The following is a 23,468-nucleotide window of genomic DNA, read 5'->3' as shown; positions in this document are numbered from 1 at the left end:
AGGCAAACTTTCAGCTTTGATTTGTCATTGGTAATGTACATTTTTGTGTTTTGTTTTATACATGCTTGTTATAGTGGCAATTTGACCAAACTCTTCCCCCTGCTGTCTGCAGCTGCAGACATCCAGAGGTGAAAAGCTTCACCTTTGCTAAGCCAAAGGCAGAAGAGAAAATGAGAGATAGGGAACCATTATCAAAGTTCTCTTTTCTGCTCGTCTTTTACTACAATCACTATTGTCAATGAGAAAAAAAAACCAACACAGGAACGAACTCCACCTGCTTCCATGAGTAGGTGTCCCACAATTTCAAGATGCAATTGTTTTTACTGCTTTTGCCTCATTTCACAACAGATCTCCATTCACAGTAATGTTTCAGGTTTCTGCAGTTAGAATTAGCACGGCCTTGTGACAGTACTAACAGATTGATTGCAAAACCTGCAGTTCATATGAAAAGCCTGAAGTATTTTTTGGAGAACTGTTTATCTACTATGCAACTGGATTTTAGAGAGCAACTGGGACACATACTCGGAAAACTCCGAAGTGAGTACACCTGAAAGTTTGCCCTCTTGCCAGTATATATAAACTTGGTGGTAAGTTAGGAAAGTCCATATTGCCCATTTCTGTGAAAACAAGTTTCATCCAAGCAGGTAATAATTTATTTCTGCAGTAAAAGACAAAAATAAAATAGAAAAAAATCATCTTTTCTTCGGTCCTTTGAAAACACTGACTGCACGTCAGTTTTAAGAGACTCAAAGAGGGAGGTTTAATGGTACCACCTAGTGGTATCCACGCACATATGGACCAAGTGGGCATCATTTGGACAAGCACTATGGAAGTTTCCTAGACCCTTGTATCAGCCTCCAGAACTGCTAATGACATCCCTTGAACCATGACTTGAGACGCCTTTGCTATTGTAGCACCTGGAAGAATTCCACTTGAGAAAGGCTGGCATGCTTCTTTTTTCCCCCCACATAGTATTAAAATGTTATTATGTAAAACAGACTATAACTGATTTCCAAACAGGCAGTTCTATTTAAAATTATTTTTTCATACATGCTATTACCTTGACATTTAAAAGGCTATGCCTTTTAAAGGCATGAGGCTACAGCAAAATGAAAGCTTACAGTATTTCATTCACTGGGAAATAAGACTCCATAAAAGACCGAGAACGTTCTAGTGGGACTCCCAGCAGGTAAAGCAAGAGCAGTATCGTGACTGCTGTTTAAACCGCCCCCCCACACCAGACATATACCAAGTAGCTAGAACGTTCTCGGTCTTTTATGGAGTCTTATTTCCCAGTGAATGAAATACTGTAAGCTTTCATTTTGCTGTAGCCTCATGCCTTTAAAAGGCATAGCCTTTTAAAAAAAGCTGAACTTTTCTGCATATAAAGACTGCATACCTGCATGCAAACACAGTTGTGCAATGCCCCATCACATTCAAACTGATCCAGATGAGTTGTGAAAACGGGATTAGACCTTACATTCATTATTCTCATATCAAAATACAGCACTTACAAATGAACATTTAATACTGTAATTAATACAGCAGATAACTAAGAAGTGACTTCATCTGTACATGATTACCTGCAGTACCAGTCTCTCAGACTCAGTAAAAGTACCACTATCGATAGTAGTTTAAAATCCAGTTTAACATCTTCCTGACAAAAAATGGGGTTACACAAGAATGATGAGTCCACACTGCACTTATTTGTAAAGTCTACAGATTGCTTTTTTTCTTTTTTTTAACCCTTTTCCTTCTAAGTTTCTGGCACAAAAGAATATTTTATTGTGACAGCAGTGTGCAGAGAAAGGCTTCCACTTAGTGCATAAAAATGTAACCCCAAGGAGAATGCAGCTGCGAGCTGTTCTGGATGGGGTAGAAAGACTGGCGATGGCTGGAACAGATGACAGGCAAATTAATGTCACATGCACTGGGAAAAGAGGGACTTCTCCAAGTGCAGGGTAAACACAAACATGGATTAAAACATCTCTAGGCAACAAAAAGGTATATTCAATTATGAAGTTCTCTATAGTTTTCATGTGCCTATAGATATATCAAATACTTAAAGGATAAGCTTTGAATTTCTACAAGTTATTTGGGTCAGTTATTACTTAAAACAAATTTTAATTGTCAACCAGAATCCAGAGGTCATTTCCTCCTTAAATCAAAATGGTTCTCCCCTTGCGCCCCTTCCAATTTATTTCTTTGCTAAAAGATTAAAACTTCTACAATGAATTGCTAGAAAATTCTATGTAGTTAAAGACGACATTTGTGGGTCCTTCTGTTTTGTTGGGGGTTTTTGTTTGTTTAATATCTAGTTCTTTTCTATGGCCAAGGAGCCAGTTCCTTCTGGATCAAACTACTTGAGCAGCTTAGTGGAAAGAAAAAAATGTGTGTGGGTGGTGTTTCGTTGGGTATTTTAAAGCTCTCTCAAGAAAGCTGCTTTCTCTAAATGAGCACATTGTTCATCAGCACATCAATTTGAGGACTGTGTACCCAATGCTTTGTATCTATCAACTGGCAGACACGCCATCTTTGGTAAAATGATTGGTTTAAACTCATTCCTCTGTATGCCTGCAGCAACAAGAGATATTTAGAAACAACTCATCATTTTCCTTTCAAATAAAAATGTACAGATACTTCAGTTTACCAGCTGAATCAAAAAACCTTATTTAGCTACAGAGCGTGAACACCTCTCTTGTGAAGACATGTTTAATATTATCTTTTGGTTCTGTGTGGCAGCAGAATCCTGAAACACAGGAATATGAGTTGAAGCCACATCTACAAACCATTTCATACTGCATAAAAGGAGAAAAGGAAGGCTTGAAACATTTCCTTTGGTCCTCCCCACTTTCCATCCGCCAGTTGTGAATTATGCTTCATAAGGTAAATAACTAGTCAAGAGTGAAGAGATGAGCTGCTCCGGAGCACGTCCTCAGGCCTGATGGGCTGACTACCTGTCAGATAATGTTGGAAGTAGGATTATGTCTGAAAAGGTTGACAGACCACAGATTTATCTCTCTAAATCAAACACTGCATGTTTAGCTAAACTCAGTGAACTTTAACTAATTACCCATCACTACAGTAAATTCATATTGAATAATTTTCAAACAGCTAAATCCAGAGCTTATACTACTTCACTTGAAATAGTGAGAGGAAAAGCAAGCTCTTAGATGGGATTTCTTCTTAAAAAATTCAGCTGGAAAAAACCCAGCAAATGCAACCTTTCAATCCTGATTGGTCAAAAGGAAGCCCCTTCTAAAAAAGACATTTTTAAAAAGCAAACTAAAAACATATATAAATATATGTACCAAAAAACCCCTTATTCCACTGCAGGTGAAAGTGGAAATCAAAACGTTACCTGGTCCTATACAAATCTTATTCTTCAGTACTTTTGGTGTTTTATATCATGTTCTAAAGTCATGAAAGAAAGAATACTGGGGAACAGGAATTCCACTTGAAGTACATTATAAAGATAATCAAATTTATAGAATAAATATGGTAAAAAAATATAACCTAAAATCAGACCTGCCGAACACTTTTGGAAAATAAAAGGAATAATTGAAGAAACAAACCCATGTTTATCTTTCAGTTTTCAGTGGCATGAAAGTGTTCTTGTTGGAATAGGGTGCACAACAAACGCAAGGAATGTCAAAGAAGAAACAGTATCTTCTGTCTTTGGTAACCATAGGAGAGTTGTAACTCTGCCTTAGACTTCCTTGAATGTCCTCCCCTTCTTTGGTCACTGAACAGACAACACAGTACAGCAGAGGTGGAGCTGCTTTCTGGCTAAGCAGAGGAATCTGTTTCAATGATTGCACTTGAAACAGAAAATGTGATGGGGAAGTATTTTTCCAGAGTTCTGTACTGCTCTTTATAAATGAATATTTGTTTCTTTTGAAAGAGTACAGAAGGGAGGAGGAAGAACACGCAGCCTTCAGCTCGAGCTGCCTTTCAGAGGAAAAACAAATCCTTCCAAGCTAAGGAAAGGATTTCTCCTGTCGCCCACATCAGTTCTCAAAGTGAATCATGGTTAGGATCCAAGGGTCACAAAGGATCTTCATTTGCACGTACATACTTAACCTCCAACAGGTGATGTTGCATTTACAACTCTGACTTGCCTTTCAAATACCCAGTTCTACTACTTCTGTTCACTGTCACTTAAAAGCACATCACTTCGTCACCTACATCAATGCAACTACCAAGCTCATTTTTAGCAAGAGAAGCCAGAGCACTCTGTACTTCGATATCTGATGCAGTCTCTACACAACACCAGCTGTGAATTCAATTGGTAAAGAGTCACTTTTTAGAAAAAGAAATAAAATTCAGTCACTATTTGTCACTGGTTTTCTAAACAAATAATTGAGCTCAGGATTTCAACTAAACATTCCTACAAACTTGAAACAACTCTATGTGTGATCTACAGCGCAGTAGTACTTGTTTCTGTATTAAATGCAACCTGTTATTAGCTGGAGCTGCACCTTTTCTTCTTGTTTTTAGACTGCTTCTATTGAGATTAAACTATTTTTTTTTCAAACTTCAAAGCAAAAACGATGTTTTAAGAAGGAATACATGTTAATGTTTCACCAATAGAAAAATGGAACATAAAATACGTCGCTGAAGCAGAAACAGCCCTTTCATCCAACATGCGTTTGGATTCATATATAATGAATCCACTTATAATACCAATGAAGTTATATACAAAACCTGGCAATGCATTGGGGCCTACATTTAGAAGACTTGTCTAAAAACATTGTACAGGTGCAGTCTGAGGAAGTCTGAGCATTGTTTCTAAATCTGCTTTTTGTCATTTATTCCACTATCCTCCTCCTTCATCCTTGGAGGAAAAAAAATAATCCCATTTTAAGGAAAGCTCCTACTTTCAGTTAAAATAAGGTGTGTCATATTCAAATTCTAGTAACCCACAGCCCTACAAAAGCATTTGATGATTTAAAACACAAGATATTCCAACAATAGTTTCCAAGTGTATTCTACCTACTATGCTTATTAGGTCCATTTACAAGTAACTTAAAAAACCAAAGTCCTCAGCAGTCTAAAGTTATAGCCATTCTATTTAAAGATGACAATATGCAATTCAAATCCACAGATACTTTTCACAGGTTTTATACCCCTCTGTGTATGTAATTCTCAGAGTAACACTGCCTTATTATCAGTATTTTGCAGAGACTTTTCTCTCAGCTTGATGTTTTAGTCTATTTTAAGAATCCTCTGACATCATTTTCCCTTCTGAAATGCTTTGGGTTTGTGGCAGCATTAGGATAATTTCTCCACCATACATCACTACAAGAAGTCACAACTGAAAGACAACAATGGGGTAAAGAATTCAGAGTAAACCTTTGCATTTTACTCCGAGACATTCTCGAAGTTTTTCCACACTACACGAACATCTTTGAAACAAAAGCCATGAATATCCAAGCTTATACTGATCTTTCTGTTCTTCAATACAAATGAACTGTAAAGAAACTGCAGGGTATGGGACATGTGTTTTGGGACCATGGAAAATTCCAAGACACATCAAAATTTGAACAGATTCCAGGCTCTTTTTGTCATGTCTTACCTATCTTCTTGGGTTTGCTAACAACTATATTCATGACTACACAGAAGCGAGATGACACCTCCAGGAGCTGAGGGCACTAAACAAAGATTTTGGGGGTTTTTGTTGTTTGAGTTAATTGTAAAATAAAAAATATCAGATTTTTATCTCCAGTTATAGAGACTTTGGACAATTTAAAGCCTTCCTTTCCTGAAAATGTAATCAGATTTTCCCAAGTCAGGGATTCTAGCCACAGCAGAGAATTGCAAACTGTGCTGAAGCTGGTACTGCTGACGCTGGGAGGGCAGAATGCACTCCAAACCCAGGCCTTGGACTACAAGCAGGAGAATTGCCTGTACGGCAGCATAATAAATGCTGTGCCCCAAAAGGTTTCAAATAGAACAAGAGCAATTGCTTAGTAAGAAACACAAGGTGCTTTATATTTGTTAGGCATTTCCCCTGCCCTATAATAACTTGTTTAATGTTATGTTTTACTTTTACTTATGAACTCGTATTCATGCGGAAAGAAAATAATACAGCAGGTACATAGACAAAGCAGGTATGAAACAATCACAGGAAATTACAGAGCATTAGTTGCCAAAGTTCTGCAGGAGACAAAACCTACAAAGGAAGGCATCTAATGACCTGTAGCTAGAAAACTATCAGCAATAATTCAAAAACAATCTTGATACTATGTGAAGCTTCAGTGCAAAAAAGAATAATAGAGACAATTTCAGAAAGCTCTCTGAACATTAAGTGTTCCTCTGATATGCCAGCAAAGCAAAAACCCACATCATTTGTGCTATTCTGGAAGACAAACAAAAAACCAACAGACTATTATAGTATTGAAGCTGTTCAGGGTATTTTTACCACCAAGCTGGTACATATGTGCACGTGCACTCCCTCTCACACATACCATCTTACCCATATGGCAAGAGATAAATGTTTCAGTGGCTATTTATATACACAGGTGGTGTTTGCAAATGTCTGGCCTTAATATCAAATGACAAGGTCAGCTACGCACCCACCTCAGCCCTACCTCCCGGCTCACCCATACGAGTACGTCTGTGGTGCAACAGGTCTCCCCCATGTGTCTTCAATACCTAACAACTGATACTCAAGTACAAAATGTTTTTGTTTTTCTCTCTCATGATGTAATTTTATCCTCCATTATACCTTACGTGGCCAGAATTACAGGAATTCTGGCAGACCTCGGCCTGTGTGTCCACAAAATGACAAACAATTCCTCTACAGGTTTTATGTTCTATTGGATTGCTTTGTCTTTGAATGTTTCATCCTTTCAACTACTTCTCTAACAATTAGAGCTCTAACAGCCATGTAATTCTCACAAACAGCTTAAGCAGCTTTTAAAAGCTTATACACACCCCTAAAATCTCTCCCCTCACCTACAAAACTTTCCAATTCTTAAACAATACATCTTAAAAGATTTTCCTAAGTGCAACACAGAAATAGATACAAACTCTGTTCACTGAGATGATACATTGCTACTGCTTTAAAAACATGATTGCCTTCAGTGAAGAGGTATCTTTTTCTGAAGTGTATATTTCTTAGTAATAGGGTCTATATTATTTCAACAGAAAATAAATATTCATAATACTCCCTAAACATAATTCTAGCTTCCTTCAGAGTGCTTATCCATTAGGAGGAGAAATGAAACTTTCAGTAAATCTCCATTTCAGGTTTTCACTCTAGTAAAGAAGATTTTAAAGTAATACATGCTTCTGTCAAATCCACCTTGTAATGAGCAGTGTTTACATGGAAAGGGATTAGGAAGCACCTCTGGAACGTCTAACAAAATGGTAAAATATTTTTTCTGGAGTTGATAATCAGATATAGGTTTGGTTTGGGGTTTTTTTGGTAAGGAAATAATGAATTAATTTCCAAATAGTTGATTCAACACCTTGCTAGATTTTAATCAGCCCCCAGTAATGGTGAGATTTGGTTTTGTTCTCAAATCAACTTAATTCAAACTCAAACTATGCTCTATGAAGTCATAAAGACCTTTTGTGTCCTCCATCCAATTCTATCTTATCCATAATTCTTCCAGAGCTTAAAGCTACATAACTTGACAATGTAACTTGAGTACAGAAGGAAAATGCTCTTCTCCCTTAAAGTTGGATCATTCTTCCTCTCTTCTACTGAGGAAAAAAACCCAAATGCATTCTCTTGTCAGCTTAGTCTGACTGACAGCTTCTATAGACTGACCTAAGGAACCTTTTAGTCCAACAGCCTTCACACATCCCCTGTTAAGTGGTGAACTGAAATTTTACCTTGGGCATTGTCTCTTAAGCCACCAATGGTATCACTGGAGTTCCAAGGTCTCTAAAAAAACCTCACTGTAAACACCTGAAGCAGGTAAGCTCCTGCGGGAACACTGTCAATAGGGTTCCCCCCCCTCCCCATTATGTTATTTTAGAAATCTGTTGACTTTAAAATGAAAGAAAATAAAAATCCTCATAATAACCAAGCAGTTTCCCAATTTCAGTGCGATGCGTCTCTTTTTCTTTGTAACTTAAATTTGTAAGGAAAAAACGCAGAAAGGCTGACATTGCACTCCAGCAATACATTCATGGAGTTACAGGCACACAGACACAATTTTATATACCTGAGTTGTAATTATTTCAATAGAATCCTCTCCAACAACAGGTGAGAAAGAATTGCAATACCTAATGCATTAACAGGAAATGGAAGAAAAATCCCCAGAAATAGGAGAGAAAATGAGCAGTAAACACAGATCTAATGAAGAACTCCAGGATCTTGTTTATTTTTAGGCATCCATCTGGAAGCCACTGTACTGTACGTATATGGTTTTTAAGTAACAATATTATGATGTTATACTTCCATGAGAGGGTAAAAGAGGATGAGCTAATGCCCACACTGATAAACCAGTTATAATCTAACAAAATCTTATAGCCTATATCATTTTTTCCTCAAAAAAGAAATCAGGAGTGTAATATACAGAGATCTTCTACTGAGACAAACACAATTCACATCAAAGGTTATTTTCTGCACCATGTTTTGAAGAGAACTAAACAAAACTAAGTCTTTCAAGGTTGGTAAATTGTTTTTACAGAATATGGATCGTTCTAGGATTTGGAATTAGAGTTACTCAAAATATGTCACTATTGGAATTATTATTAACCTACATCATCAATATCTCACATCTGGTTTTATTCATCATTAAAATTGTAACATCCAATTGCAGCACCCTTTAAAATGTAGCAGTATTCAAACTGAATCCAGCAATACAAATGTATTAAAATTAACTAGCACTGAGAGGTTTGAGGTTGAGAGCTCCATTTTGAAACTACATGTATTACAAATGTAACAGCTCAGCTACATTATGCTGATGTTAAAATGTGCAATAATTAGAGGAACCACTTGTGCCACAGTTTCAGAAATTTAATGGGCGTACCAACGTGAAGCTGTGTTTAAAATGTTGGCTGACCAGGTCTCAACATGCCCCCTGAAATTGAAACTTGCCTGCAGCACAACAGTAGGAAGTGTAATTGCCAGGCAAAGTCAGACCTGCAGTCTTTTAAGCCCAATATACCATGAACGAATGGCCAAGGATGCTTTGTAGGAAGATGCAAAAAATCACAGTCTAAAACTAGCCAACAACTTGCCAATACACAAAATACCTTCCTAAAATTATCTTCCCCAATATTCCTAGAAGCACCAACGGAATCGAATTCAGGCTGAGCTGATATTACAAAATCTATACCCCAAAATTAATAATATTTTCCATGTATAATAAGAAGCTATAAAGATCAAAGTATGGTTTTTGGTAGCTTGTCTCTAATTAACATCATAATGTTAGTAAAAGTTTAAGCATAGAAAATCAACATGGATCATATAAAGTCGTATCTATAACTCTAATTCAGACTAGTTTGCTTCCTCAGCTAAACTATTCTACTTTTTCACAGGCAAATTCTTCTGTTTCATGATATTTTCTGTTGTCTATAATTGACTTCCATTCTTTGTATTTACAATAGTACTCTCCAGTAGCTTAAACATTCATTACAGTATGCTAAAAATATATTAAAAATTGCTCTTTTGCATTAGAATCTTAATAGGACCATGGAAACTTGACCAGCATCATATAACTTACAGCATATTTCCATCAGAAATTATTCATGTTTGTCTAGAAACAGTCTTCTGTAAAAATTAAGCTAAATAAGAACTACACAAGTCAGTGAACAGTGCAAAATATTGACAGGTAGTGTTTATAAGGGATCAATTAATACACCTGAACTGCTCAGCTCTCTACCGGCTGCTATGGAGAACAACAAACTGGAAAAAAGAAGTAGTAAAAATGTGAGTTTCTTCCCTGTTGGTGAAACTTTGGAGAAGAAAGATAGTAATACCCTCAAATTAGTCTCAGCTGACTTACCTAAAAAAGGCATTCAACCAACTGTTGAAAGTGGCCATTACAAAGACATCACCAAACACAGCACGCAATAAATCTCAATAAGGCATGCAAGGAATGAGCTGAACATAAATAAAACAAGAGTTCTCATTCTCTGCAAGAAATAAGCAAGATACTTAAACTATAAGGAGACAGAAACATGGTCTGCTACAGAGGGGAAAAGGAGGCAACACACAGCACTTGCTTAGGGTCTCTAACAAGCACAGTATCCAGCAAGTCTCATCATTTCTGCAGTTACACACAACCAGTGCCTGTTCTAGGTACTTCACTGATTTTGCTCTGTTTAGATTAAGTGAATTCATTATCTACGATGATTCCATCAACTGAACAATGAGTAACTCCACCTGATTTTATAAATACACACACAAAATAACATTTTAGGTATCTTACATGCTGCTTTTTCCCCATTAAACATGGTACTGACAGAATTTGATGCCACACTTAAGAACGTTACATGTTGTGTGTGACCCTTTCCTAAACTGTGATTGTACATTTTCATAGAATCCCAGACTGGTTCAGGTTGTGTTGAAGGGACCTTAAAGCTCATCCAGCTCCAACCCCCTGCCACGGGCAGGGACACCTTCCACTAGAGCAGGTTGCTCCAAGCCCCTGTGTCCAACCTGGCCTTGAACACTGCCAGGGATGGGGCAGCCACAGCTTCTCTGGGCACCCTGTGCCAGCGCCTCAGCACCCTCAGTATAAAAAATGTTTTCCTTATAGTCTCAACCTATCCTCTTTTAGTTTAAAACATGACCCCTTGTCCTATTTCAACAGATACTACTAATAAAAAGTCTGTCTCCCAATTCATGTCATTAGTCTGAACGCTTCCCACATAGCTGAGAACTATATAGTTCTGGTTTGAATATTTCAACTTCTTTTCTTTCCAAGTGTTTCTGTATACAAAAAAATGCATTAAACTGGGAATACTACAGAGATATTTTTCTAGTTCCACTGTAATTATAATGCATCATTCCATACTAAGCCCCAGGAAAACTTACATGCAAATATAATTTCAGGACTCCTAAAAGAGCAATAAAAAAAAAGGATGCTACTAAATGCTTTAAAGCTTATTTTCTTGATACACGTACAAGGTTCGAGTTCTTTTTACTCCTTCAACTATTACAAAGAAAATGAAAGAAACGCCTACAGGGTCTTTTGCAGACAGATGAACTTGCCCTTGCCACACTGCAGGTTGCTCAGAAACCAACAGACTTGCATTAATGCAGTGTGTCAGAGTCTCCAAAGACCTTTACTGAACTGGGATCAGCACCACCTTAGCCAAATCTAAAGAGCATTTAGGAAAGTGCCTGGCACTTGGCTGTCTTCAGCCTGGCTGCTCAACCTCCTTCTGCCTGCTATAGACTCTGGCCTTACGTACAGCTTGTTGCGTGAAGACCAGTCCCTCTGCAGAGACAAAGAAGGTTTTGGGCTAGCCACAAAGGGACACTGAATTACTGAATTTATTATAAGCTTAAAAAAATATATATATATAAAAAAACTAAACTGTCAGAGCAAGGCTGCTCCTTCAGCACCAGTACTGGGTGTGCAGCTTGGGAAGACACAGAACTACACGTCTTTCTTTCTGTTTACTCACTGTTAAATGGTGGAAGGACCATTAAGTGCCCACTTCTGAAAAAAGCTTTCAGACTTTCAGGTAAAGGCAGCACAAGGAATACAGAATAACACCCTCTTTTAACCCCATCCCTTGTTTGACTTCAGAATAAAACACAGGGGTGAGGCAGGAGTGCACTAAACTGCTATTAACAAACCATCCCCCAAAGAAGTATAAAACATTGAGAACCTATTGTTTTCAGGGCAAAAGTACTTCAGATAAAGTACTGCAAAAATGTACAAACAAGTTGCTGGAGAAAGTGCTTAAGACAAAGATGGTACAGCACCTTCAAGTCACCTTGATCTTTGTTTTGAGAATCAGGGACTTCAAATGCAAAAGTAGAGAAGAGAGTATTAAAAAAGAAAAGCAGCAAGTTGGTGGGTTACACTGCCAAGTCCACATGTAGTGTCCTCCTACTCCTTTCCCTTAGCAGAGCTTTCCTATCATTTTCAATAACCAGGGACTGCTGGCCATTACCTGTCCCTCTGCCACCGGACACCCGGTCTTAGATCCTGAATTTAACCTATCACAGATTATTAAACTAAAAACACCAGTAAAAAGAGTTATGACAATACACAGTAACGGAGATTCACACAATGACCTAAATGCCTAACTACTAATATATATGTACTGCTAAGATAGTATCAACACTTTATAACCAAACACTATTATTTTGGGTATGCTGAGCAGAGAATCTCATTTTCTCATTTCTGTTAATGCAATAAGCAAATTTCCATGATTTGTTCTGTTACATCATAATCTGTAGGGTGAATATTGTCTTTCCAGAAAGGAAGCAAATTAGGGTTTTCCAGTCAAGATGGAAAACACTAGTAAAAAACTTGGGACATTCTCTCTGTGCTGAGGTCAGAGGCCTGTCAATTCTTCACTACATGCCTAGGACAGGATGCAATAGAAAGCAGCCCTGTCTGCAAATCAACCATTTTGACCTAATGTCAGTTAAATTACCCTGCTACCAAGTCATATACTGCAGCAGCAGTTTTCGTCTCTCTCTTTTCCATTCATTTTGTATATATTAAAATATTAAAGCCCATGTGCATTACCTCAATAAACAGTACTAAAGCAGAAGCTTTTTCAACTAGAAGTGTTTCACAAAAATTGGATGAGAACAGCATCAGTGCTGACAAAGAGAATTCAGATGTCCAAATGCAAACTAAGTTAGCCTTGCATATCATTCACTACTACTCATGTAGTTGGTAAATGAATACATGAATATCCTTTCTCTGTGTGTAAGAGTATCTAACTGCAGCTACCACATACGGATGAAGCCAAAACTCAGGCTGCCATCTCCAGCAACAGGCCTTACAAAACTCTACCACATGAACTTGGCAGCCTCCTTCTGGATGACTCTTACTGAGACTGGTTGCTATGAACAATTCTCTGAATTCTCAGAAAAGCTTCGTTTCAGTTCAACATAGTTCAGTTCGACATAGGACATTCAAAAAGGCTTTTGGAATTCTAAAGGCTTTTAAATGCTTCAGAAGCAACTGTGCCAAGTGAACTCTCAGAAAAAGAAATTCCATCATCTACACTCTGTACGAACTCTATAGCTGCTCTGGGTACCTGCAGAGTCCTGGAATGAAACAGACAAAAGCACCTTTAAAGAAATAAATATAACATTCAGTTTCCAGGCCTGAAGCACCTGGCACAGTCCTGCAACTGCCTGGCATAAGCCCACGTTAGATGATGCCATTCACAAATGTCCTAACCCCCAGTAGTGCCATGTCATTCTCACAGTCATCAACGGGCAACGTGCTTTGACTTTGGAAGGGAACAGGCACTCTGCTATGTCTTAGGTCACAACAAATTAGAACTTTATATTTTGGGATCTTAAGACAATTTAATGAGGAAACTAACACCAGTGTTGATGGTTTAAAATGCTACAACTTGACAAATGTTCTGATACTTTCAGTGTAAAATTTTATGCAACGCTTTTCTGCAAGACCTTACAGGGAATGCTTCTCATACTACCTGAAACGCATTTTGAAGCATTTACACTACTAAAAGCAAGGGACAGGTAACTCTCCTCAAGCTGCGTAACTTATTAAATGCTTCAGACAAATGACAAGCTCAGATGTGACTAGTAACAATTACATAGCACCATCCTTTTGAAGGCCATTTCTCAGAACGTGTGTATGTCATTGGCATTTCGTTGCATACCTTCATTTAGTCAGGTAAAATTCTTGTCTCAGAAAAAAATATTAAGATGTATTAATTAATTATTAATTGTTCTGTCTAATTTAATTAATAAATTGAATTATACAGCAACAGCAATATTTACAAAGTCAAGAGTTCACATTACCACTTCTTTAGGGCTCTCTAGTTTACCAAACATTCCTAAGTACACACCCTCAACATGTGAACGCTCTCTTGCATACCAAGATGAGAGAATCCATTTGAAAGACAACTCATCAATCTTCAATACTTGCTCCAGAGAAAGGTAATTAACACAGTAGCAATTATTCAAATGGATACAATTCTTGATTTTTTTGTCTTTATGTCCATGCACTTATTGGTCACAAGGCGTTTTCAGAGCCTCTTCACTCTCTGCATGCTGAAGGGTGTCATTCACCTAAAAATCTGGAGACCCATCTAAAAACCCTAAGCAGGCTGGAAGTTAAAGTCTATTTATGTTTCTTTTTCCCTCCCTTCTTCACTTCTCCTTCACCCTATCTGTAAGTAGAATTTCTCTGAAATGTCAGTACCTCCATGTATTACAGCCACTGCTTCCATGCTAAGCCACCGGAGTAATATATTATCTAATATTACTGCTTTAATTACAAAAACCATAAGCCAAAATGCATACACAGTAAAAAGAGATTACAGCACAAATACCTATTTTTAACTAGCTTGGAGACTGTTTATGGAACTCTCTGGACTAAGGTAATATGCTAAGACTCAATTTGAACAGTACTATAAATAGATTTTCCTTATACAACCCATATTTATATTTAGCAATAAAAGCCACCTTAAATCTCACAATAATGCCTTGATAGCAAAACCCCTAAGTTTATTATTGGTGATCTTTGTTTAGCTCTTGCTATTCTAGTTGTGATAATTCTGAAGCACTTAGATCATATGTGTAAGTCTCATCAATCCACAATTCCCGACTGTAAGCAAAAACCTTCCATTATAAAAGTGAGGTAGCAAACGTGCTCCTAACCACTCAGCTTCTCAAAGTAAAATAACAAGAATTTAAGAGATGCTAGCTGAACATAACAGCAGGAATAATAGTTCTTTACCATGGGATGTTTAAAGAGATATCCAAATATGTTTAAGATAAATACTGGCTTTTTAAGCATGAGACTAGCATTTTTATAGTCCCTTATGGATATTTCTAACTTCATAACAGAAACTTAATGATAAAGATGATGACACACTGTTCCAAGTGAAAGGCAGCAAACAAGGCTACTCGAACACCATTTCAGCTGAGCACAAATCAGGATGTGTTAAAAATGCACCTACCACGTTTTTGGATTTGAACACTGATCAATCTTCTCATCAACTCACAGACAGATGTAAGCATGTCAAAAATCATTTTATTTACAGCCCTGCCACATAGAAAACGATTCATGATGCTTTCAGCAAAGCAGATAAGCTTTGACTGAAGATTTCTATTGGAGTATGTTTCAGGCAAATAAGTACTGCGCAACCAGAAACCTAATTAATTCTCAAGAACTCATTCAATATAATCGATGCAAACGTAAATATAGCAGTCAGCCTTCTCTAAGTGAATAGCTATGTCCTCAAGCAGAAGACACAGAATTCCTACAACTAAAAGGTTATTCCTATAACCTTTTAATTAGAATTGTGATGAACTCCCATGTCAAACATACACCTATTTTCTTTTATTTTAAAAAACAAAAACCACAACATGTTTTAAATGAAAGGAAGTGTCCAAATGCCATCTAAACCTATCAAAATTCATTAAAAAGCAGTAATATTCTATTGCCTCAACTGCCTTTTATCTTACAGAAGTTAAAAAAGTGGTGGCAGCACTTCGGATGGATTGCATAAAAGATTCAGATGTTGAAACTGAACAAGGGAGGTTCGGTGTTTCTCTTTCAGTCTCCAGGTGTACTGATAATACGGAAATAGTAGTAACAGTGTCAGTAACATCAGATTCAGAAGTTCCTACACAGTGCCTACTGTGCCTCACACTGTACTGATTTGATTTTGATGCATGGATTTAAAAATGACCCAAAACATGTGTACTGACAGACCACATTAAATACTTGATAAATATGCTTTACACTGAAATCTAAAGCAGAAAGAACCTGCACGTACGTTCCTTATAGCTGTGCTTTCCTGGTAGTGAAAGACTGCAGAAATAATGGCATGTGTTATCCCTGTAATACTTTGGATATCTATAGGAGAAGGCATTAGTTATTATTAACATTTCTGGAAAAAGTGAAACTTAAATTGCAAAAAAATCTGGCAGCTTAACAGAAAGAACCATACTAGAATACTTACCTCTGGACAGAAACGTGCTTGAACTAATGTTAGAGAGAAAATATTGCTGAATCAGTCTTTTTTTAATAATATCATACCCCAGATCCAAATTAAAAAAAGGTCAGGGAGAATTGGTACAACAGTAGTGCTGGGACACATTTTAACCCGGGCCCCTGTGCTGAATGCCACCTAATACCATTCTTTATTATACTCTCATTCCAGGATTAGCAAACTTGCAAAAAAACAGTATATTTTTGGAAGAGGAAGCAACATCTCTTGAAACTCATTTCTAATTATTATTTTATAGCCTTTTAGAACAAAGGAATCTACTGAAAGGATCACCTCTATACTTAAAATCCAGAAGCTGAAAACAATGAAGATACAGAATAAGCTTAGGAGAGAGAAACCACACAAACTCGTTGCACATTCAGAAGTCCACATACCAAAGAACACATACAAGTACAATGAAATGAAAAACTAGGGGAAGAGGACAGGAATTTTTTATTATTACTTCCATGACTTGATAACAAAACGTTTTTACTGGGAAAAGTCTATAGTCATAATACAGCCAATTAAAGTGTAGCTTTTCATTTACAGGCTTAACCAACAGAAACAATGCAGTTAAATATATGTTAAATGAATTTTACTTTTCCAAACCTATCTATATGTTTACCAAAAGGCTTTTTCCCCAGTAGGAAAACTGTGGTACTGAGTAGACCCCTCATCAAGGGTGCCATTCCAGATGAACAGAGCTCCATTCCCTTCCTGTCTCCACCTCCTATCCAGCCAGTCTGTGTCTCACTCTTGAAATATTTTACAGACATGACCACATAAGCACAAACATGAACTACAAGGGACAGCAGTGACCTCTGTAAGAAAGGCTTTGGTAGAACGACACTTCTGGGGTAGTTGTAAGCTTACAGTAACTGGAGCTCTCCTGCCCAAATGAGATGATCCCTCCTAGGTCCAACCTACTCACCCAAAACTAGCAGTGAACACATGCCACTGCAGAGGTTTTTCTTTCTTTTGGAAAGCTGTGGGTTGTTAGGGTTTTTTTGAGCCAAAATGATTAACAATGTCACTAGTAGTGATGCTACAGTTTGCTCCTTTGAGTTAAATTTACTCTGTGAAACCACTGGAAGCAAATATAAAAGCCAAATTTTCATGGTCTACTGGTTGTAACCATTGAGAGGACTGTAACCTTCTGCAGTTTTCATTTTCACCCTGAGTAGATGCAAACACAATAAGCAAGTTTGCAACAAGACAGATCTAGAGCATATACATGAAAATGTACACAAGGGAACTTACGGTATTGCTGAGCATTTTTTGGAGGGCATTTTCTTGTTTGTGTCCTGTTAGTTTGTTTTGGTTTTAGGCTTTCTGTAGGGGCTACCTGTTACCAAATAACTAATAAACCCACAAAAAGCAAGCAAGCAAGCAAAAGTCATTTTTTCTCCTCACTAGATTTAAACTAACAGCCAAAACTGACACACAAAAATGAAATCTGTGTCCTAACAGGCAGAAAGCAACAATTTTTCTTCTCTATGACAGCTACCAAGACAAGTTCAAGCTCAAAACTTTGCTGTACAAGTCTAACTTCCAAAATATCAGCACCTATATCCTTTTTCCTGTGTGTTAAGGATATATGCTGGTATCAGACAGTGCAGCAAGCTATCTACAATGAAAACTCCTACACAGTGCACTGTGCATAGTCAGTACTGTATCATTTGCTGTATGCTTGCCAATCGCAACCACATGACCCAGCAAGCTCAGAAATCCCTCAACCTCTTCTTCCCATAGCTTTTATTTACTTTTCCTTCCTTCCTTCCACTAAGGCATGGAGTTAACTGCTTACTAAACTCTCACGGGATGAAACTCTCTGGAACACTCAAGAGTCTGTTGATGGTACCAATGAGAAAACTGTCATCATCCCTTCCATTTTCTAAGGAGAGATATGGAAGTTTGCAAACATGGTCCCTGCTTTTTTAATGCTATAGTTCACTGCTTAAGAGATGTCACAGCCATATTTTTACATAATGGTCTTACCCAGTTATGAGAAGACCTGCAGTTGGCCAGAGCTTGGCAATGGATTACCTAAATCTTTTCTCACAGGAAAATTCCCCAAACTCCTTAAATTTAAAAGCCAGACCCCACTAGAATATCAACTGACACAATGAAATTTCAAACACACAGAAGTCAAAGTGACTATATAAAGCACAAGAGAAATAAATGGGATTTTGAACTAGCTCTGGCCCTATTGTTGCAGAGGAGTCACTGGTTTTGGAACAGGGTTCAGTCATCTTGTTGGCTTTCTCAGCTGCAGCAGGTTTTGTGCAATCTCCTCTGGTTTCTGAGAAGCTTTTCCTTGCCACCACTGGGTGACAAATCTCTCCTCAAGCCACAACACAGAGAAACCATCTCCCATATTGAAATTTCTCAAGATACGGAAAACCCCCACATTTTGATCGAGGAATTCTTTCAGTTCTGATCTGAGAGCAGAAACAAGCTCTGAATTAAGAATTATCCTGGAACTGTAGCAAAATTGATTTCTTAGTATGAACAAATCATGTAACTTAGTTTTATTTTTTCCATAAGATCAGGCATATGGCAAATTAAAACTAATTGCATACCCTCTTTGCTAGCTAATGGAAGAGGGTAGGAGAATCTGCCTTTACTCTTCTGGTCCTCTAAAAAAATAACCAGCCAACATGAATCTAACCCTAGCTCATGAAGGATTAGGTAGGTATACATGGTTTATTCATAAGATAACACCATTTGGCCAGCACATGCTAACATAAGCTTTTGATTTTATGTCAAATAACTACAATTTTTCAATTTTAAATTGTTAAGAGCATATTCTTTACTGTAAGACATGTTTTTTAAAAATTGGGAAATACAGTATAGTGCCATGAGCTTTGATGAAAAGTAAATGCCGAGTAAATTCAGTTCACAAACTGCATGCAACTGGCACAGCATAAGCAGAGGAGACATGTGAATACAGAGAATATGCAGTTGCTTAGCTTTCTCTCCAATTTTCTTAAAACCAACTTTGCAGGAAGCTATAATTGCTCAGCCCTAACCCGTAAACCAGACTAAGTCCAGTACAATAATATTGTCTCCCTCAAGCAAATGAAGCTACTTTATTGTGATTTTGACTTTTATAACTGCACACAGTATAACTTTCAACCAAAACAGAACATATTTAAGACCAGTGCTTGACAACTACTATCAGCTATATGCCCAAACTCTTCCTGATGTAAGAAGCTAATATTCTTCACAGCACCACCTACAATACATTAATTATACTGAACATTTTCACAGTACCTCAATGACTAACAGTAGCTCAAAGGTTTTCAGTGAAAACTGTTGGTAAACCTTTGTGAAACAACTTTTGCCCACTCAGTTTCTAACTCCAAGTTTTCAGAAAGCATCTTACCTTGTCCTCTTGGTGTTCGTTTCCTGCGATCTCTGAACGCTGCTCCTGACTGCAAGGCCTCCAGCAGACTATCCATCACTCCCGTCTCATCACCCTCTGAGAAATAGGAGACAAATAACATTTATCTCAGTGCAACTGAAATCAGACTTTAGAAAGAAAAAACCTAAAAGTGGTGTCAAGTTTACATAACGCTTCCAAATAAGAGCTGTGTACATTTTAATGTAATGGATGCTGTCAGGGCTTCAGGTATTACTGTCTGGTTTGTGTATGATGCTCTATTAAGCAAAATTGATGACAATCCTCTGGTTCTTTCAACTTTGAGATGTTATTTCATGCATTATTGATGACATCTTCAGCGTGCAGATAGACAACTGCTGGTGAATGACTGCTGTTCTGCTGTTACATTCTTTTAAGACTTCCCTCAAGTATAAACAGGTCATCTCTTTTCAATTTAACCAACACACTTGGAAATTCTGATGAAAAGTGGCACAAAGGTAAACACTTTAGTATTGCAAATATTTATATGTTGCCTCACGCCTTCATGCATTAAATCCTTGAAAAAAACCCAATTGTCTATACAATGTGGGAGGATACACACACCATACACTATACATGTAATAACGCACCAGGGATGATCTTAAAGTAAGTAATGAAAGAACAGAGGGGAGAATCATGCAGTGAAAGTAGGTGGCATAACATTTCTCAAATAGCTCCATTCCATGTCCGCTAAATCTTTCTTTTTCCATACCCAGGCTAACCTGTAGGCTTTAAATAGCTGGACTTTATGGTACATTATGGAAATCTGGATATAAAGATGATTTCATTTTCACATATTTAAGTCTTTAACTTCCTTTGCATTTCAGTCTGCTAATAACAGTCAATAGCAGCATGAGAACAAGAGGTCAAAGAACTGCAATGTTACAAAACTATTGATGAATGCCTCTTCTTCTGTTCACATGTCTGTTAGAACCCAAAACTAAAATACAGACTAGACTCGGCAGGTAGGTGGACATTTTAGTCACATCTCTCAGACTTCAAGCTAATATAAATTTCCCCATCACAGAGTGGGAAGATAATTACTTCATGCAAAAGATTTACATTACAGTAAAATACTTCTGACTCACACAAAGTGTAGGAGGTTAAATGCACATTCAAGCTCTCAAATGTTCAAGTCTAAAAGCAGCTTATTAATGCAAAAGGTATTCTGCCCCGGTTCTCTATTACATTTAGATTTATCAGACTAAACCCAGACCTGATATAAGAGCACACCAATCCTAAACCAGTACCTGGTTCAGATTTCTACATGATGATGATGATCTGTGTAACTACTTGATAAATTTAAATTATACATCAAAGTAATTCAAACCATTAGTATAATATACAAACACATACATAAAGTTCTCTCTGGTGTAAGATGAAAGGGAGAAGAGCAAGAGTAGCAACCAGCTACTGGCTGCTCTGAAATACCAAGTTTAATTATGTTACATCTAAACCCCTGAAAAAACTAAGCTCCTGCAAAGTAAGTATTAGCTTCTCTCAATTCACACTCACAGCTACAAGGCCAGGTCTAAACTTGTCTAAAGCACACAACATAATTATTTTTCTTTGTGCTCTTTATCCTACACATGCCTATTCATTGATTTATTGTTGGCTCTGTATTACATTTAGTTTCTAAATCAAAAGTCTGTGAATACACTTTGTCCAAACTAATACTCATCAAGCAGATCTGAAACATTTAATGAACGTGACTGTAATACATAGAATTGGTTAATATATTGGAATATTTTATGCACAGAAAAATTACAATATCATTCGATCTTCATTAAAAGAGTTGGCAGAGTTTATTCAGAAAGACAAAGATCCTTCAATACTTCATAAATGTTTATGAAGCCTTCCACTTCTTTTTGCTGAGTGTGCTACTCCACCTGCTAATTACTGCAACTGCTAAAACCCACTCTATTGCTTGAATATCAAAATATACAATATAAAGACCCATGAATTAAGGAAGCTGTAGAACAGAGTGATCAGATTTTTAACTCCTCAGAGTCAAATTTATACTAGGTCTGATCTCAGCACTGCATCTTAAATTCCTCAGCTGATGAAGTGGGAACTGGACAAAGAAGTACATTTTCAGTCAGCCTTCATTAAAACTCATTAAAAAAAATCAACAGAAATTTCAGCCTTTCCCCACAGCTCTTGCTGAGGCACTTCACATATTATACCATCTATCTCCTTGATTTGCCTTTGTTTTTATATAGTACTATGATATTCATCCTCTTGCTGGTCCCACAATTTATACCAGTTTAGTCAACAGATTTTGGCCACTTTTAATGATGCTAATGCAGACAAAAATAACTTTCTTCTTCCACAGAACAATATTATTGCTTCTTCCACTGCTGAAGAGCCTCAAGCATGCTGAGAGGCACAGACAGAGGAAAAAAGTATGATACAGCTAACAAATAAAGTCACATTTGAGGTGAGCAGGCAATCAGGACACCTAAGCTTTTCATAGTTTTCAACCACTTATAGCAAACAGAACAGAAGAAGGGAAAAAGAAGAGGAATCTGAGTAGTCCATAACATGGAATTGTATATGAAAAAGACTGTCATAACCTCCATCTACATATGATGGATGGAACAAGGAACAGCCATACCATGCATCTATAAGCAAAGTTGCTGTGTATAAAGGCAATGCTCTGGATTTTACACTTTGCTTTGAAAAATAACAACTGAGTTGAGATGAACTGGTCTTAATAAGTATTATTTAGTATTTGTGATCAGATTTTTATGTTAAATGACATTCTAAACATTAGTGCTCTGGAACTAGACTGCCAATTTCAACAAAGAGAGACCTTTGACAAACCATAAGAAATTAAATGAGAAATTGAAGATTTGGATGTACAAAAGGGTGGTGTATGTGGGGGGGGGTGTATCTGAACATAGTCAAACTGAGTGAACTTTTCACCTCAATGTTAATGCACATAAATAGTACTATCTTTTGGAACAAAAGACACGCTAGGTAAATGACCATGGATGAGCGAAGAGTAATGCTGCATCAGCTAATACAAAGTTCTCTCCACTGACACAGAAGCAAATGGCAAATCTCTATGACATTCATGTGCCATTTGAAATGACCATATAGCTATTACTATTATTATTAAGTAAATTATTTAGATATTATAATCTTCACCTTGTAATATGAAATGCCTTTCAAACAAGTTTTGAAGCGAACAGAACACAAGATTATGACAGTATAGTTCTGCTGTAGATATCAGACTGAATTTACGTTTTCATGCTTTTTGTTAACGCAATTTACTGCACTTCATCTGGCTGGAAAAATTCTCTCATTTATCTGGTCTTCAACATTGGATATAATAGCTGCTTAATTCATTAGTGGAGAGTGCAAAAGATGGTCATTAGAAAAATATCTGGCTAACTAACAACAACAGGTTGTTAATAGATAGGAAGCTTTAATAGTTGAGGGCTTATCAACTGAACTTTTCTGAAAAACTAGTAAGTGGATTTGCTGTAAGAACAGAAGACATACAAATAAGCAATTCTCACGTTAGGAAAGATAAGATCAGAACATACATAAGGTTTGGAATGATTTAAAAAGATTAAAATAATAGAAATAGGATGTGTGTATAACTTTGGGGGCAAGCCAGGAGCTTTTCATCAGGGAATGACCAAGAGCTGCAACACAAATAAGTGACCAAAGAAACAATGATGAACGACCAATCTGATCAGAGTGTTAAAAAGTCACATACTCTATTTCCAGTACTAGCATACTGTGTACAAGCTTAATTACAGCATTCACACAAGACAAATGACAACTTGAAAAGCTTTTACAATAACCAGGGGAGTGGATTCTAACAAGAAATGCCTAAGGCAGCATGATCTCTTTAGGCTACATAAAGCAGCCACTGAAAACAGGTTTGACAACCTCC

General features: G+C 37.1%; 1 protein-coding gene across 7 annotated transcripts in view; it reads right to left on the bottom strand.

Moving 5' to 3' along the window:
- Positions 1 to 23,468, bottom strand: part of DIAPH2 (diaphanous related formin 2) — a 233,921-nt gene that overhangs the window by 45,537 nt on the left and 164,916 nt on the right. For 5 of the 7 annotated variants that reach the window (XM_030498235.1, XM_030498237.1, XM_030498239.1 and 2 more), the window contains one exon: positions 19,360 to 19,618. In XM_030498235.1, coding sequence (XP_030354095.1) covers positions 19,440 to 19,618 — 179 coding nt within the window. In that variant the 3' untranslated portion in view covers positions 19,360 to 19,439. Of the gene's footprint in view, positions 1 to 12,292; positions 13,032 to 19,359; positions 19,619 to 23,468 lie in introns of those variants that run through there. The other 2 variants (XM_030498240.1, XM_030498236.1) reach the window with 2 other exon arrangements.

This window comes from Strigops habroptila, chromosome 9, assembly GCF_004027225.2.
Source record: "Strigops habroptila isolate Jane chromosome 9, bStrHab1.2.pri, whole genome shotgun sequence".
Taxonomy (NCBI): domain Eukaryota; kingdom Metazoa; phylum Chordata; class Aves; order Psittaciformes; family Psittacidae; genus Strigops; species Strigops habroptila.
Note: the sequence above shows the minus strand (reverse complement) of the source record. Positions and strands in the feature narration are given on the sequence as shown.